The 19,761-nt window shown below is 42.0% G+C and overlaps 1 protein-coding gene across 1 annotated transcript in view; it reads right to left on the bottom strand.

Moving 5' to 3' along the window:
• The window catches only part of KAT6B (lysine acetyltransferase 6B), a 318,128-nt gene that overhangs the window by 46,965 nt on the left and 251,402 nt on the right, over positions 1 to 19,761 (bottom strand). Inside the window, exon 15 of the mRNA XM_077250789.1 lies at positions 1,474 to 1,746. Coding sequence (XP_077106904.1) covers positions 1,474 to 1,746 — 273 coding nt within the window. The remainder of the gene's footprint in view (positions 1 to 1,473; positions 1,747 to 19,761) is intronic.

The raw sequence follows: 19,761 nt of genomic DNA, 5'->3' as shown, positions 1-19,761 counted from the left end.
ATTCGTGACGTTGCAGCGTCGTATGATTATCGCTCCAGCGTCGTAGACTGCGGTCACACGTTGCAATACACGGCGCTGGAGCGATAATTTCATGACGTATTTGCGATGTAGAAGCCATTGGTTACTGTGCGCACATCGTATACAACCTGTGTCACACAATGCAATCATGCCGCCACAGCGGGACACTAGACGACGAAAGAAAGTTTCAAACGATCTGCTACGACGTACGATTCTCAGCGGGGATCCGGATCTCAGTAGCGTGTCAGACACAGCGCTATCGTAAATGCATCGCTGGAACGTCACAAATCGTGCCGTTGTAGCGATCAAAATTGCACTGTGTGACGGTACCCTAACCGGGTTGGACCTACGGTATGTCAAATGTACTCTGATCTGCCATTTTAACAAGTGAAAGCTCAGCATGCTGCTCACTGATTATATGTGTTAACTATGCAAACTGGTGCCAGATCTATACTATTAGTGCACTATAAGGGGTTAACAGTAGAAGTGACTTAAGAGGAATGTGTGGCATAGTGTCGCATGGAATGTATGTGACTGGCAGTGAGTCACTTCTGAATCAGAGAAAAAATGAATTCACCCACCAATATTAGTACTGGTGCTAGGAAAGAGAAGTCACAAAAATAGCTCCTTTGGAAATAGGGGTACCAAGGCCAAAGTTGTGCTGAAGTACAGTTAATATGCCTTGCCATAAACAGAGCAGAGAGAGAGATATTACGGAAGATGGTATAACCAGATGGCCGGAGTTCCCTGCACCAGGGAAAAAAAGCTGTAAGAAAAACACAGTGGTGGCGTTAAATAGTGGGCGTGGGAGATGGAAGCCCTGGAGAAGACAGTCCTGAGACTCGATGACAGGTGGGTGAGGGAAGGTCTGTGTCATCAGTGAGTGTGAGCCTCACTGAGACCAAGGAAGAGCACTGTGACAATGTGCTACAAAAGTAAAGGTGCTTGTGCAAGCCCCAGTGCACATCAGACCACGGAGTAGAAGAAGACTTATTTGTTATTCTGACGTTCAGGCTTTGAAATGTGATGAGGTCACTACTCACTCATGAAAATTAAATAATTAAACACAGGGATAAAATGTAAGGTCCAACTAACTGCATAGATATTTTCAAACTATATTTAAATGATCATACAAATACTTAAGAATCTAATCTTCTACTTCAATGAAGTCCTCCAACAATATCAACTCCTCTTTCACTAGTTAAGTTCTCTACAGTACATCAAAGTTTCTTTTATACAAGGGTGTTGCATAATGATGCACGAACATTTCTGTACCTTGCAACAAAAGTCCTTTCTCTAGCTCTCTCACCACTTGTCATGCCTTTTGGATGGCTATAGGTATGTGGGTAGATTTTTTATTTTTTAATAAGTAACATATCAATGAATGCTGCAAACACATTTCTAAAATCAGAAAAAAAACTATACACAAGGTATGCATTTTCTGCAATCTGTTACCTTTCTTTTAATTGTGGCTGTCTGGTGTGCCGTCAGTATTGTAGTGGTGGATTCAGGATGTTGTTCTTCGTCTTCTTCCTCACTGCTCACTTTACTTTTCTCTGCGAGTTGGATCTCAGCAGAGGCTAATAAGATAGGATCTGTAGTAACCGAACATGTAGAATCAGCAGTGTCCTCCTTGGATGGTGACAGGTTTGGTTTTGTTTGCATGGAGTTAAAGTGCTTTTGTTGGGGTTTGCTCTGTTCACAGTCTGTTTGTTCTGTAAGCTCTGTCTGGAGAAGTAAAAAAAACAAAAAACACATTGCATGATATACATTCAATCAAACTGCACTATAAGAAGCATTTCTTATACTGTTTTTACTAAAATCGACATTCCTCCTGTCAAATACAAAATCCTTCATCTAGTTGATATCAGTAGTTAGTACACACTTGTAACTACAAAGAGTGAACACAAACCGTGGTTCTTGAAAATTTTAGAACCCTTCAAATTTACAGTATGTAGAAACATGATTGTTGATTGTGACTTGTAGGATAGCTACTTCCAACAGGTGGCACTATAGAGTTAAGTCCTCTTTTTCTCAGAAGAGGCAATTTGCATATTTAGTTTCCCAGAGGAGCATTGTACGGCAAATAAGCCTCCTTACCTTGACAAGCCAGCTGGTATGTCACTCTCCATAAGGAGAAACGGTACCCCTTAGACCCCAGTCCAGAGCCTTTCACCTAGCCAAATCAGTTCTCATGCTTCGCACTGACGAGGGCCAACAGCCCGAAACACCGTGTCTGCAAATTGAGATACTGATTTGGCTTTTATCCTAAGTCATATTGCACGACTCGTTAAAGGGTTGATTGTGACTTGTAGGATCGCTACTTCCAACAGGTGGCGCTATAGAGTTAAGTCCTCTTTTTCTCAGAAGAGGCAATTTGCATGTAGAAACATGTAAAATTCTGGTCTAACACTACATCAAATTTTCAATGAAGTAATAAAAGCACGGTAGATCAGAACCAAATCAAAACAATTCAATCACAAGTCTGAGCGGCAATAGTTGGAACTTTATGGAATAGTAGATAATTTGAAGGTGAAATTAGAGTCTGCTGTTTTCAATAAATATTGCAAAACAATGGGGAGACAAAGAGCGCAATAGGGTCTTATCCACGTTACACAGAGGAGAATATACACCAAATTTGCTCACCTGGTTAGGATGAGATTAGAGCATGTAGATAGCGGCTGCTGCAGATCCACAGGTCTTCACCGACCAGAGAAATTAAAGTCTTCAAAGGGAGATTTGTAGTTAAAATTCTGCGCTGCCGCTAAGATGAATTTCAGGAGAGTATAGTTGATTCACAGTGGTTTTATTCAACGCAGTTCAGGGGTCTCATGCCCCCTTCATCAGGAAATACCACCTGATAGTGGTAATCATCAATAATCATTTTTCATCAGGAAAATAGTGGTATTTCCTGATGAAGGGGGCATGAGACCCCTGAAACGTGTTGAATAAAACCACTGTGAATCAACTATACTCTCCTGAAATTCATCTTAGCGGCAGCGCAGAATTTTAACTTCAAATCTTCCTTTGAAGACTTTGTTTTCAATAAAGGGACAAAAATAAAATGTGAGTGGGTGACCTGTTTTATTTAAAGAAGGGATCTATGTCTGCACCTCAGACATCTTCCTCAAACATGTGTTGTGAAGATTAAAGAATAGATGACGGTGCTCATCAGGCAACAAAAGTTTACAAAACCATCTCTAAATAGAGTCTGAACTCCACCAATGCATAGTCAGAGCAGGGGCGGACCTACCGCCGGTTCAACCGTTGCAGCCGCACCGGGGCCCGGAGGTGGAGGGGGGCCCTTGCAGGCAGGGACATACAGGGGCCCGGCTTTGTGCTGCTGCAGTAGATCGGTGCACGGGTGCAGGCCCCGCACTGTATTAGCAGTGTACAAGTGCCGGCCGGCATCCTCCTATTGCAGACACAGCAGGAGCCTGTGTGTCTGCTGATCTGACGTCACCTGCGCGCCGGAGAGGAGAGATGAAGTTAGTAGAAAGCCATGGGGTCCCGGGCAGGAGGTATGTGACGGGCTTCATCTCACTCCTGCTTTCTTATCTGCTTTCTGTAGAGGATCTCTCTGTACTGTGAGATTTATTGCACCACCTTAAGTTTACATACAGATAAGGTCTCGGCTCCAGCGTCACCCGATCTGCATGTAAGCTGAAGCTGCAGCAATAAGTCACAGTGATCCTCACCCTGCACTGTGTGACCCTGAGCCCGGCTCCAGGACATCCCACATTATATATCAGATATATATTTGTACTATGTGCACATATATAGTGTTATGTGCACTGAGCACTGACCAGGCTGCAGGAACTCACATTATAATATAGTATATTATAATGTGAGTTCCTGCAGCCTGGTCAGTGCTCAGTGTATATAACACTATATATGTGCACATAGTACAGTGCACAGTATATACAGTATGGAGCATCATGTGTGGCCATTGTACAGTATGGAGCATCATGTGTGGCCATTATACAGTATGCAGCATCATGTGCGGCCATTATACAGTATGGAGCATCATGTGTGGCCATTATACAGTATGCAGCATCATGCGCAGCCATTATACAGTATGGAGCATCATGTGCGGTCATTATACAGTATGGAGCATCATGTGCAGTCAATATACAGTATGGAGCATCATGCGCGGCCATTATACAGTATGGAGCATCATGTGCGGTCAATATACAGTATGGAGCATCATGTGCGGTCAATATACAGCATGGAGCATCATGTGCGGTCATTATACAGTATGGAGCATCATGTGCGGTCAATATACAGTATGGAGCCTCATGTGCGGTCATTATACAGTATGGAGCATCATGTGTGGTCAATATACAGTATGGAGCATGTGTGGCCATTATACAGTATGCAGCATCATGTGCGGTCATTATACAGTATGGAGCATTATGTGCGGTCATTATACAGTATGGAGCATTATGTGCGGTCATTATACAGTATGGAGCCTCATGTGCGGTCATTATACAGTATGGAGCATTATGTGCGGTCATTATACAGTATGGAGCATCATGTGTGGCCATTGTACAGTATGGAGCATCATGTGTGGCCATTATACAGTATGCAGCATCATGTGCGGCCATTATACAGTATGGAGCATCATGTGTGGCCATTATACAGTATGCAGCATCATGCGCAGCCATTATACAGTATGGAGCATCATGTGCGGTCATTATACAGTATGGAGCATCATGTGCAGTCAATATACAGTATGGAGCATCATGCGCGGCCATTATACAGTATGGAGCATCATGTGCGGTCAATATACAGTATGGAGCATCATGTGCGGTCAATATACAGCATGGAGCATCATGTGCGGTCATTATACAGTATGGAGCATCATGTGCGGTCAATATACAGTATGGAGCCTCATGTGCGGTCATTATACAGTATGGAGCATCATGTGTGGTCAATATACAGTATGGAGCATGTGTGGCCATTATACAGTATGCAGCATCATGTGCGGTCATTATACAGTATGGAGCATTATGTGCGGTCATTATACAGTATGGAGCATTATGTGCGGTCATTATACAGTATGGAGCCTCATGTGCGGTCATTATACAGAATGGAGCATCATGTGTGGCCATTATACAGTATGGAGCATCATGTGCGGTCATTATACAGTATGGAGCATTATGTGCGGTCATTATACAGTATGGAGCATCATGTGCGGTCATTATACAGTATGGAGCATAATGTGCGGTCATTATACAGTATGGAGCATCATGTGCGGTCATTATACAGTATGGAGCATCATGAGGGGTCATTATACAGTATGGAGCATCATGTGCGGTCAGTATACAGCATGGAGCATCATGTGCGGTCATTATACAGTATGGAGCATCATGTGCGGTCATTATACAGTATGGAGCATCATGTGCGGTCATTATACAGTATGGAGCATCATGTGCGGTCAATATACAATATGGAGCATCATGTGCGGCCATTATACAGTATGGAGCATCATGTGCGGTCATTATACAGTATGGAGCATCATGTGCGGTCATTATACAGTATGGAGCATCATGTGTGGCCATTATACAGTATGGAGCATCATGTACGGTCATTATACAGAATGGAGCATCATGTGTGGCCATTATACAGTATGGAGCATCATGTGCGGTCATTATACAGTATGGAGCATTATCTGCGGTCATTATACAGTATTGACCATCATGTGTGGCCATTATACAGTATGGAGCACTGTGTGGCCATATTTTTTTATTTATAATTATTCTTTATGAAAGTGTGATCAGCAGTGCTAAATGGGTGTGGTTGGGACGTGGATATGGGTGTGACTAGTTATGAATGGGTGTGACCAGAGGCGTGGCCTAAAATTTGCCGCGACGCGCGTTGCGCACCGCAAGCTTTATCCCTCTTTCCCATCTTCAAAAGTTGGGAGGTATGATGCTGGGCAGGGAGGGGGGCCCAGACACATTTCTTGCACAGGGGCCCAAAGCTGTCATTGTCCGCCACTGAGTCAGAGGGATTGTGTAAAAAAGAAAAGAGATTCATGACCATTATTACATTCCTCATGAGTGGTCAAGTTAAAATTATCACTTCAAGAACAGGGCACATAACCCTCTGCAAGGTCACAAAGGAACCCAAGGTATCCTTTATGCAACTGAAGATCTTGTCTCTCTTACATGAGCTAATGCTAATGTTTAGGAGTCCACCATCAGTAGGGCGCTGAACAACAATGGTCTGCATCACAGGATTGTAAGAAGAAAGCCATTGCTCTCCAAAATGAACATTGCAACCCATCTGTAGTTATCTAAGGATCACCAGGACAAACCAGAAGGCTATTAGGTTCAAAAGTACAACTCGTCCCGCAAAAAATAAGCCCTCACATGGACATATTGACGGAAAAATAAAAAAGTTATGGCTATGGAAAGAAGGGGAGCTAAAAACCGAAAATGCAAAACCGAAAAAAGCTGAAGGTCATGAAGGGGTTAAACATGTCAATTTGCTAAGTATATTTCCAAAGGTGCCATTGACATGAAAATTATCTCTTCAGAGAGGAAGAGGACTAGAACTCTAGTGCCACCTATAGGAAGTAGCAATCCTAAAAGTCATTATTGACTCTCTAACGAGCCTTGTCACATGACAAAAGCCAAAACCAAAATCTCCATTTGCAGACACTGTTTTGGTGTACTGCCTTCAGCACAAGCGTTCCAGTCCTCTTCCTAATGGAAAAGACAGTTTGCACATCTCCCAGAGGAGCATTGCGGCTTAAAGTATCCTCACCTTGGCATGTCAGGCTTTACATGTCATTCTCCGCAAGAAGAAACGCTACTCATTGATTGACATGTAATTCTCACCCGATGACTTTAACAACCCATCCAATCCACACAGGCAAATAAATCAAACCATATATGTCCATAAAGCAGTTATGTGTAATAATGAGAAATGACACAGGGAAAAAGTATTCAACACATGAAGAAAGAACTGTACAAAGTCATGGAAAGTCATGACACCAGCTGAAATTAGAAAGCAAACCTGTCACTTAGAGAAAAATATCAGCTGGTTCAACTGATGGCCTACAAAAAGTTGTCTTATTAACAAGGCACTACACAAGAAATAGCTCATGATGGGTAAAACCTGTGAGCGGTCTCAAGAACTTTGCAACCTTATTGGTGTAAAACATACTCCTGGCATTAAGAATTTGCAAACTACTGAAGGTTCCACTAAACACTGGGGGCATAAACCAGAAGTAGAAAGAACATAATTTCACTATTTACCAGCTCGTGGCTGGCATTCATAGGAGATCACAATTTCTGCTATACATAGCAGTGCTGAAGCCCTGCTATCTCGGCTTCAAGTCTCATAAGGGGACTATTAAAAAAAATAAAAAATTAAAAACATACAAAATTAAAATTACCCCCCTTTTGCCCCAATGAAAATAAAACCATTAAAAAAAATATACAGTACAGACCAAAAGTTTGGACACACCTTCTCATTTAAAGATTTGTCTGTATTTTCATGACTATGAAAATTGTACATTCACACTGAGGGCATCAAAACTATGAATTAACACATGTGGAATTATATACTTAACAAAAAAGTGTGAAACAACTGAAATTATGTCTTATATTCTAGGTTCTTCAAAGTAGCCACCTTTTGCTTTGATGACTGCTTTGAACACTCTTGGCATTCTCTTAATGAGCTTCAAGAGGTAGTCACCGGAAATGGTTTCCAACAATCTTGAAGGAGTTCCCAGAGATGCTTAGCACTTGTTGGCCCTTTTGCCTTCACTCTGTGGTCCAGCTCACCCCAAAGCATCTCGATTGGGTTCAGGTCTGGTGACTAGGTCATCTGGCGTAGCACCCCATCACTCTCCTTCTTGGTCAAATAGCCCTTACACAGCCTGGAGGTGTGTTTGGGATCATTGTCCTGTTGAAAAATAAATGATGGTCCACCTAAATGCAAACTGGATGGAATAGCATGCCGCTGCAAGATGCTGTGGTAGCCATGCTGGTGCAGTACTTTGAAGAACCTAGAATATAAGACATAATTTCAGTTGTGTCACACTTTTTTGTTAAGTATATAATTCCACATGTGTTAATTCAGTTTTGATGCCTTCAGTGGGAATGTACAATTTTCACAGTCATGAAAATATAGAAAAATCTTGAAATGAGAAGGTGTGTCCAAACTTTTGGTCTGCACTATATATATATATATATATATATATATATATATATATATATATATATATATATATATATATATATATACACACACACACACACACACACACACACACACACACACACACACACACACACACACACACACTTATTTGGTGTCACTGGGTTCAGAAATATCAGACCTATCAAAATATCAAATGAATTTGATCGGTAAACGGCATAATGAGAAAAATTCAAAAGATTAGAATTATGTTTTTTCTTATTCAGAATTGTTATTGTTTTATAATACAAAACACAACAAAAACAAACATATCAATAGGTTCAAACAAACACACCATATGGCATAGTAACTACTGAAATAGAGAATTGTTTAGTTACATGAAAACAAACAACTCCATACGGTATCAACAGTAGTTTGCAAAAGACAATTGACAACCTGTTAAACTAAATAACAAGAAGAAGAGAAAAGAGGAGAAATGTTTAAAAGGACCATGAGGACAAATCACTAAAGCAGACTAAGGGTACCGTCACACAGTGCAATTTTGATCGCTACGACGGCACGATCCGTGTCGTCGCAGCGATCGTATGATTATCGCTCCAGCGTCGTAGACTGCGGTCACACGTTGCAATCACGGCGCTGGAGCGATGCCGAAGTCCCCGGGTAACCAGGGTAAACATCGGGTTACTAAGCGCAGGGCCGCGCTTAGTAACCCGATGTTTACCGTGGTTACCAGCGTAAAAGTAAAAAAAAAAAAACCGTACATGCTCACCATCTGATGTCCGTCAGGTCCCTTGCCGTCCGCTTCCTGCTCTGACAGATCCGGCCGTACAGTGAGAGCAGAGTGCAGCGGTGACGTCACCGCTGTGATCTGCTCTCACTTTCCGGCCGGCAGACAGTCAGAGCGGGAAGCGGACGGCAAGGGACCGGACGGACATCAGATGGTGAGCATGTACGGTTTTTTTTTTTTTACCTTTACGCTGGTAACCACGGTAAACATCGGGTTACTAAGCGCGGCCCTGCGCTTAGTTACCCGATGTTTACCCTGGTTACAAGCGAACACATCGCTGGATCGCTGTCACACACAACGATCCAGCGATGTCAGCGGGTGATCAAGCGACGAAAGAAAGTTCCAAACTATCTGCTACGACGTACGATTCTCAGCAGGATCCCTGATCGCTGCTGCGTGTCAGACACTGCGATATCGTAACGATATCGCTAGAACGTCACGAATCGTACCGTCGTAGCGATCAAAATTGCACTGTGTGACGGTACCCTTAGTATGTGCTATGATACCGGCATATCAAATATTGTAAGAGGATAAGGTAGTAATTATCTTAGCATATTTTGGTATATCGATGAGGATAAGAAGGATTCCCAATGAAACCATTTCACATCCACTTTGTTAGCTGCCTCTTGTGTATGGGCTTTCAGGGATTCCATCCGTTGAACTCTAGTCAGCTCCCCAAACCATTCCTCTAGTGAAGGAGGGTCTAACAACTTAGAGTGTCATGTAATTACCACCTTAGTGACCTTTAGAAGGTGACTCAATAATGATTTCTTAAAAGCATTCTTAGGGTACCGTCACACAGTGCCATTTTCATCGCTACGACGGCACGATTCGTGACGTTGCAGCGTCGTATAATTATCGCTCCAGCGTCGTATACTGCGGTCACACGTTGCAATACACGGCGCTGGAGCGATAATTTCATGACGTATTTGCGATGTAGAAGCCGTTGGTTACTGTGCGCACATCGTATACAACCTGTGTCACACGATGCAATCATGCCGCCACAGCGGGACACTAGACGACGAAAGAAAGTTTCAAACGATCTGCTACGACGTACGATTCTCAGCGGGGATCCGGATCGCAGTAGCGTGTCAGACCCAACGATATCGTAACGATATCGCTAGAACGTCACGAATCGTGCCGACGTAGCGATGAAAATGGCACTGTGTGACGGTACCCTTAGGCATGGGAAACAAATAGAAGAATTGCTTCCGAGCTTTTAGGGATTGACACCCCCGTCATTTTTTTTATATCTTTAACCCCTTCACCCCCGGAGCTTTTTCGTTTTTCACTCCCCTCCTTCCCAGAGCCATAACTTTTTTATTTTTCCGTCAATATGGCCATGTGAGGGCTTATTTTTTGCGGGACGAGATGTACTTTTGAACGATACCATTGGTTTTACCATGCCGTGTAACAGAAAATGGGAAAAAAATTCCAAGTGTGATGAAATTGCAAAAAAAGTGCAATCTCACACTTGTTTTTGTTTGGCTTTTTTGCTAGGTTCACCAAATGCTAAAACTAACCTGCCATTATGATTCTCCAGGTCACTACGAGTTCATAGACACCTAACATGTCTTGGTTATTTTTTATCTAAGTGGTGGAAAAAAATTCAAAAGTTTGCAAAAAAAAAAATAAAAAATTGCGCGATTTTCCGATACCCGTAGCGTCTCCAATTTTCGTGATCTGGGGTCAGGTGAGGGCTTATTTTTTGTGTGCCAAGCTGGCATTTTTAATGATACCATTTTGGTGTAGATACGTTCTTTTGATCGCCCGTTATTGCATTTTAATGCAATGTCGCGGCAACCAAAAAAACGTAATTTTGGCGTTTTGATTTTTTTTCTCGCTACGCCATCTAGCGGTCAGGTTAATCCTTTGTTTTTATTGATAGATCGGGCGATTCTGAACACGGCGATACCAAATATGTGTATGTTTGATTTTTTTTTTATTGTTTTATTTTGATTGGGGCGAAAGGGGGTGATTTAAACTTTTATATTTTTTTTTATATTTTTAAACACTTTTTTTTTTAATTTTGGCATGCTTCAATAGCCTCCACAGGAGGCTAGAAGCATGCACAACTGCACAACTCGATTGGCTCTGCTACATAGAGGTGAAGTACAGATCACCGCTATGTAGCAGAAATCCAGGTGTACTTTGAACACCGACCACAGGGTGGCGCTCAAAGCAATCGGCCATCAACAACCATAGAGGTCTCAAGGAGACCTCTGGTTGTTATGGCAATGCACCGCTGACCCCCGATCATGTGACGGGGGTCAACAGTGCGAGCACCTCCGGCCGCACGCGCTAGTTAAATGCCGCTGTCAGCGCTTGACGGCGGCATTTAACTAGTTAATGGGCGTGGGCGTGTACAAAACAGCTGACATGTTGCGGCTTTGAGGTGGGCTCACCGCCGGAGCCCACCTCAAAGCAGGGGATCTGCCAGCTGACGTACTATTCCGTCAGCTGGCAGAAAGGGGTTAAGAACACTCTCGAAGAAGGCCGCCAAGGCCGGGCATGCCCACTATATACGAGACATTGAACCCACATGGGCCCCATATTGCCAGCACAAGTTGGATACTCCCAGGAACCATTTATGTAAGACCGAAGGAACACGATACCATCTAGATACTATTTTATAACTAGTTTCCTGAGCTTTAGTGGCTACATTAGATTTATGAGAGAGATTAAAACATTTATACCATTGTTCTTTTGTAAAGGTTTGATGGAGCTCCCTTTCCATGCCTTACAACAGTGCTCCCCAACTTCGGTCCTCAAGAGCTGCCAAAAGGTCATGTATTCAGGATTTCCTTAGTATTACCCAGGTGATGGAATTCTTGCCTTTCCACGTAATGCAATGATCACCTGGGCAATACTAAGGAAATCCTAATAGGGATGTTATTTCGAGCCAAAATAGGCCAAGTCCATGGTACAGTGGAAACTGACGTATGACAAGACTCATAGGCCATACGTATCCACAGTTTAGATTCTCTGCAGTGCAGACTATATAATATTCTTGCATGGGCGGACGCAGGGCCGGCTCCAGGTTTTTGAGGGCCCCAGGCGAAAGAGTCTCAGTGGGCCCCGTCTTTAACACATACCACGATTCATGATGCACAGATACAGCAGAGAAATATAGCACAGCCACGTAGCATATAAAACAGCCCACGTAGTATATAACACAGCCCACGTAGCATATAGCACAGACATGTAGCATATAACACAGCCCACGTAGTATATAACAGCCCACGTAGCATAAAGCACAGCTACATAGCATATAACACAGCCACGTAGTATATTGCATTGCACAGCCCACGTAGCATATAACAAAGCCCACGTAGTATACAGCACAGCCACGTAGCATCTAACACAGCCCACGTAGTATATAACACAGCCCACGTAGTATATCACGGCCACATAGTATATCACACAGCCACGTAGTATATCACACAGCCGCGTTGTATATAGCACAGCCACGCAGTATATAACACAGCCCAAGTAGTATATAACACACAGCCACGTAGTATATAGCACAGCCCACGTAGTATATAACACACAGCCACGTAGCATAACACACAGCCACGTAGTATATAGTACAGCCACGCAGTATATAACACAGCCCAAGTAGTATATAACACACAGCCCACGTAGTATATAACACACAGCCCACGTAGTATATAACACAGGCAGCCTAAGTAGTATATAACACAGCCACGTAGTATAACACATCCCAAGTGGAAGACACCCTCACTCACTGCTTCAGTTCACCGTCACGCCGTTGTGGACAGAGGGTGCGTGCACCATCCGTGCACCTGACTGCTGCTCGTCTTGCTTGGCGCTGGACCTGGCTGTTGCCCCTGTTGTGGACAGAGGGTGCACCGTCCGTGCAGCTGACTGCTGCTCGTCTGGCTTGGCGCTGGACCTGGAGTGGACGGTGGGCGAGCTCTTAGGATGACGAGCTCTCACCCGGCCAGAAGTGATTACACAGATGACCGCTGGCAGGCGGAAGTGACTTGTATCCATGGTGACGGGCCTGACGGCGGTGACGGTGAGTATTCCTGCAGCTGCGCAGGAGCTCTGTGCGGCTTGCTGCCGGGCGGGGATGACGGATGTGCTTCGCCTCAGCGCCTCCGAGTCCTGGTTGGCTGGGAGTTGACTGTCACACACAGACACAGCACAGGGATGTAGTCCGGCTGCGGGGGCCCCCCAGGAGCGCATCAGTGTGTGTGTGTAATGTACTGTTACTACCGTAAATGGGCCCCCCTGTCTCTTGCCCGGGTGCTGACGCCGGCCCTGGGCGGACGCCAGATATTTTCGGCAGTCCGGCAAACCTATACCCCCTAAATCTTTTGGAAGCACCAAAACAGTACCAGAATTATTGGGCGTCCTGCCGACCAAACAAATTGACTGAATTTACGTTGAACCCTCATCCAGAAGGAGGATGGGATATATATCGGGATAGTTTGTAGTAAATACAAAAGTCTAGGCAATACAGCAGGGTGGATTGATTTAAATCACGCCGATTTAAATCATGATTTAAATCACGATTTAAATCAAAAGATTTTTTTCTATTTAAATCGGATCGATTTAAATCATGATTTTAATCATGATTTAAATCACTGATTTAAATCAAAAGGTTTTTTTTAATATAAATCACGATTAAAATGAGAAGTGAGAGCAGTGCGCATGTGCGCCCATAGTTACACGGACGAAACTAGGGGCAACGATCTAACGCCAGGGTGAGGGGGGGACCCCAAAGTAAGTAAAAATCTTTTTTGTTTTACTATATGGCAATAGGTAGGTGTTTAAAAGCAGCATGTCTTAATTGTATAAACTATTAATAGCCTCCACATTTTGTTCATACTGCCCCTTTAATTCCACACTTCTAGCTTGGTTTCACTTTTGGTTTAGTTTCTTTTTCCATTCAGTTGACATGCCCAAACTTGTTGGATAGTCAGCAGTACTTGGCTGTAGTAGTAACAATCAAACTTCATAAGTGATCTGTGTGAGCCATGGCAGGTCGTAAGAGAGACCCTATTTGGGTTCATTTTGTTGAGATGCCAGCAGCAGATCTTGGAAAGAAAGGTGCAAGAGCAAAGTGCAAATACTGTCAAAAGGATATCCAAGGACTTGTTTGCCGTTTGAAATCACATTATGAAAACTGCAACCAGAAGGGAAATGAAGATGTTGATAGTGATACAACTAATGTCAATGAACCCCCACAGCTTCTTATGCACCAGGAGCCTAGTACTAGTAAGTCTGGCAATTACAACCTATTTTTTTAACAGACATTTTACTGGGATGGTTAAAGTCTATGAAAAGAGAAATTTCTAGCACTAGTAGTTCTGGAGTATAGAATTTAAATTTATGTTAAGGCAATATTTCACAGAAAATTAACGCTAAAGGACATGTGCACCTTTATTTTTTTAAGGTGCACATGTCCTCCCCCCCCGCAGCGCTCTTACCTCCGATCCCCGCAGCGCTGAGATCCGTAGCTTCGTTTTGACCGTCCGCCTCCCGTCCTCCGGTTGCGGCCTACTCGCAGTGATCCAGCGGCGTGACGTCAGCGGGCCGCACGCTCCATTGAAATGAATGGAGGCGCGCTCGCGGACGGGCAGAACGAAGCCACGGATCCCCGCAGCGCTGACATCGGAGGTAAGAGAGCTGCGGGGGGAGGACATGTGCACACTGCACCTTAAAAAATAAAGGTGCACATGTCCTTTAAGTAAAAATAAAGTGTGTATACGCTTATTTTTTTTTTATTGTAGGCTGCAATTCACTTTTGAAGTCTGCCAAATTGACCATTTTTTTAAAAAAAAAATTTTAAAACTTTTGTGACATAATTTTTTTCAGTTGCTCTGATATTAGTTACCAGTATTACAGCAACTTCACCGGAAAACTTGAGTAGCATAACTTTTGAGACAGCCCTTATAGGACGAGGACCATTACATTGTTCAAAAAGTTTGTTTCAAAATATTTTCGTTATATTTCTTCAAATACGCAGTCGATTTATATTTTTAATTTCTGTGCTTTCAGGGTCAAATATGGCTTGTGCTGCACGTGACAATCAATATCTGGGTACAACTTCAACAAAGCAGCCCAAAAAAAAACTTTGCGTGCAAAGTGTAGAAAAATTCATCTTAAAGACTACGACGAGCCAGAAAGAACATTTTGATGAATTGCTAAATTCATATTTGCAACCAATTCTTCTTTCCGACTAGTTGAGCACCCATTGTTTGTACAAATGATCGAAGGAATTAGACCAGGCTACAAACCACCAAGTAGATTTGATATCTCAGGAAAACATGTTCAGGCTGTATACGACATAGAAAGAGCGGCTTGTACAAAATATTTGAAAGACAAGGTTGTTAACATGAGTTTGGATGGTTGGAGCAACATCCACAACGACCCCATAATTTGCACTTGTGTCACAACAGAAGATGGTGAAACTTACCTTACAGACACAATCGACACATCTGGAAATTCACATACTGCTGAATATTTACTTGAAATTGCTAAGAACTCAATTCACCAATGCCAAGAACAGTTTGGATGTAAAGTAAGGAGCTTAGTTACTGATAACGCAAGCAATGTGGCAAAAATGCGAGCGGAACTGGCACATGAGGATGACACAAATGTCATTACATACGGTTGTTCTGCCCATTTGTTGCATCTTTTGGCAAAAGACCTGCATATTTCGGGTGTCAAGGAACATGTTGTAGAAATTGTTAAATATTTCCGCAATAATCATTTTGCACATGCAACCTACAAGGAAATGGGAGGACTGAAGTTGGTTCTACCACAAGATGTTAGATGGAATACCTTGGCTGACTGCTTGGAACTGTTTATTAACAACTGGTCAAAATTACTGTCCATTTGCGAAACACATCGGGATAAAATTGATGCTAATATACGAAGCAAAGTATTAAATCTTGGTGTGAAGAGAAATGCCGAGGACCTTTTGGAAAGGTTAAAGCCAATATCGATTGCGTTGGATAAAATGCAGAAAGATACTGCAACCATAGCTGATGCCACAGAAGTTTGGAAAGATTTAGAAGGTTCTCTAGATCGCTTGAACCTCTCAAACAATGTAAAGGTTGCAATACAGCACCGCAAGGACCAAGCATTAAAAGAAGAACACTATTTAGCCAATATCTTGCATCCCATCTACAGAGGGAAAAAATTATCTGAGGCAGAAATCAACTCTGCAATGGAGTGGCTCGCCAATACTAACCATGACATTGTGGCAACTGTGCTGAAATTGAAGTGTGAATCTGCACCATTTCAAAAATACATGTTTGCAGATAACGTCGTTAATGAACTAAAACCACTGGACTGGTGGAAGTCGCAATCACTTGTTCTTCCAGCAAAGATAATAAATCTAGCTACTCAGCTACTGACTGCATCGGCTTCATCCGCAGGAGTAGAGAGATTGTTTTCTTCATTTGGTTTTGTGCACACAACAGTCCGAAACCGCTTAGGAACTGCTAAAGCAGGACAACTGGTTTTCCTATTAAAAGTCCTAAATAAACAGTAGGCTTAAAGGACTGATGTATTCACTGAAGATGTTTGCTTACTTCAAACGTTAGAGATAGGCTATTGTTAAAAAGTACTTACTCTCTGTAGTTCAATTCTGAGTGCTTAATAGTGCAAATAAAAATTATTAGGTTTCATAATCAACTGTTTTAATATTTTTATTTGTGTAAAACAATTAGATTTGCAAAAAGACAAAGTTTTGCTTGTGTACAACTTGATTAAAAAATCTGATTTAAATAAAAAAAATCTGATTTTTTTGATTTTTTTAAAAAAATCAAGATTTTTATCCAGCCTGCAATACAGTCATTTTGAGGATGTTAACCCGGCCAAACCAAGAGAACTCTCCACGGTTGCAGGAATTAAGATCCCCTTTCCTATCTGGACAAAAACCGACCAAAGTTCAAGTCAAACAATTTTGATAAATCTGCCGAAATAATGGTGCCCAAGTAGTTAATATGATTATTTGAGGGCCATTTAATGGAAAATTAAATTTCAGAACATTCACCATTTGCAAGGGTAGGGAAATATTCATGGCTTCAGATTCTTCAAGATTGATCTTAAAATTGGACCAACTACTAAAACCAGCTCAGACACCAGGAAAGGAAGCAAGGTATGTGGATCAGTTAAATAAACTAGCAGGTCATCAGCAAATGCAGAACACATACTCTGAACACGCTATTTTGATTCCCCGTATTTCAGGATTTGCACATATGGCCTCCATAAGATGCTCCATTATCAGGATATACAACATTGGGGAAAGGGGGCAACCTTTTCGAGTACCATTCTTTATAGTAAAGAGGGCCGAAAGGGAGCTGTTAATTTTTAGCTGGCCTGAGGGGGAGTGGTAGAGAGCTAAGATTTCAGAAGTAAATACAGGACTCAAACTGATGTGGCTCAGAGTTTGAGAGAGAGAAAACCATGAGATCCTATCAAAAGACTTTTCGGCATCAAGCGATAGTATCATTAAAGGGTTTTTTTGAGTGTGTGCATGATTAATAATATCTATTGTTTCAAAGTGTTATCTCGTGCCTCTCTTCCCGGAACAGAACCCACCTGGTATGGGTGTATTAAATGAGGGAGGTGCGATTTAAGTTTATTGGCCAAAAGCTTGGCATCTAATTTTAAATCTACATTTAAAAAAGATATAGGCCTATAGCTACTACATGAGTTGGGGTCTTTCCCTGGTTTCGGAATGATTGCAATATGTGCCGTTGTGGAATAGGAAGGAAAGAAAGAAGATTCTGATATGGAATTAAATTATTGTAATATTAACGGAGACAATTGTTAAAAAAAATACTTTATAGAATTCTGCTGTGAAACCATCAGGCCCTGGACTTTTATTGCTAGGGAGATCTCGGACAGAGGCTTCTAGTTCTTGATGTGAAAAAGCATTTTCCAGGAATTTTACTGTTTCATTCTCCAAATTTTTGGACAGGGTTGATGTCTGGAAAACAGCTGCAATTTCAGGTGTGGTATGAACCAATTTATCTTGAGTATTCTTAATACAGGGAATATTTGTTTGGGTCTTTTTAGCATTAAGGGCTTTAGCTAACATTCTTCCCGGTTTGTTACCAAACTCTCAGAACCTACTCTGACCTAGCTGAAATAAACGTTTACATGAAGAATAAAGTAATTTTTTAGCTTCTAATCTTGCTTTGAGAAGATCTCTAAGGGTTGCAGTGGAGAGCACCTTTTTATAAATTAACTCCAGATTAGTGACTCTCTGTAAGGCTAGTTTGATTGCCTGACCTCTGTCTTTTTTTATTCGGGATCCATGTTTGATAAATACCCCTCATAAGTACATACTTGAGTACTTGAGGGCTTCCCATGTAATTGTGGGGGCTGTATACAGGGCTGTGGAGTTGGTAAGCCAAACCTCCGACTCAGACTCCTCATTTCCCATGACACAGACTCCGACTCCCTCATACATGGCTCATGTTTAAGTTTAAGTGATAAATTTACTGTAGTAAAATGGCAACATCAGGCTTTTAATCTTTATTATGATGCAATAATTAAGCCATTTAGATAGAACATAAAATATATTTATTGGAATACAACTTTAGAACAACAAAAACTTCGCATATTTACAATTTATTATACACTCTGCAGTAAGTGAAAAGAAACAGTTTTTAACAAAAACGTACTGAATGGCATTTGTGCAGTCTATGAATTTGTTTTGAGAAATAGTATCTGTAACGGGGTCTACCAAGCTGGGGTACCTCTTTCAGTACCACCCCGTGTTTCATGATGTCCACTTTGCTTTGACTGGAGTCTGAATGAAGGACGCTAAATATAATAAATTTTGGCACTCAACTTTGTCAACTGAAAGAATTTTATTCGCAGCCACTTGTACAAACGTTTCGGTCAATTAGGTTGACCTTCTTCAGTATACTACAATAATCACAATGTACAATATACAATCAATGTCTCAAATACAAACTTACATAATATATTGAAACTAATACAAAACATATTGTGCATTTTTGGTGAGGGATGGATGAAAAAGTCTTCTTTTTCATCCATCCCTCACCAAAAATGCACAATATGTTTTGTATTAGTTTCAATATATGATGTAAGGTTGTATTCGAGACATTGATTGTATATTGTACATTGTGATTATTGCAGTATACTGAAGGTCAACCTCATTGACCGAAACGTTTGTACAAGTGTGTTGTGAATTTACCTTTTTGGCTCCCTCTAGTGGTTACTAGTGATTTGACTCTGGGAATGTCTGCCATCCCTTGTATGCTCACCTGTGTCGTTAGGTCAGGCGTGTTGCTATATAAGCTCCCTGGACCTTCAGTTCAATGCCTGGCAACGTTGTAATCAGAGCTAATCTGTTGTGCTCTTGTCTACTGATCCTGGTTCCTGCTAGATTAAGCTAAGTCTGCTTTCTTGCTTTTTGCTATTTGTTTTTGTTTGCATTTTTGTCCAGCTTGTACATAATCTGTATCCTAACCTTGCTGGAAGCTCTAGGGAGGCTGGAGTTCTCCCCCCGGGCCGTTAGACGGTTCGGGGGTTCTTGAATTTCCAGTGTGGATTTTTGATAGGGTTTTTGTTGACCATATAAGTTATCTTACTACATTCTGCTATTAGTAAGTGGGCCTCTCTTTGCTACACCTAGTTCATCTCTGTGTTTGTCATTTCCTCTTACCTCACCGTTATTATTTGTGGGGGGCTTGTATCCAACTTTTGGGGTCTATTCTCTGGAGGCAAGAGAGGTCTTTGTTTTCCTCTTCTAGGGGTAGTTA

This window comes from Ranitomeya variabilis, chromosome 4 (assembly GCF_051348905.1).
Source record: "Ranitomeya variabilis isolate aRanVar5 chromosome 4, aRanVar5.hap1, whole genome shotgun sequence".
Lineage (NCBI taxonomy): Eukaryota > Metazoa > Chordata > Amphibia > Anura > Dendrobatidae > Ranitomeya > Ranitomeya variabilis.
The sequence above is the reverse complement of the archived record's forward strand: the minus strand, read 5'-3'. Positions and strand labels throughout refer to the sequence as shown.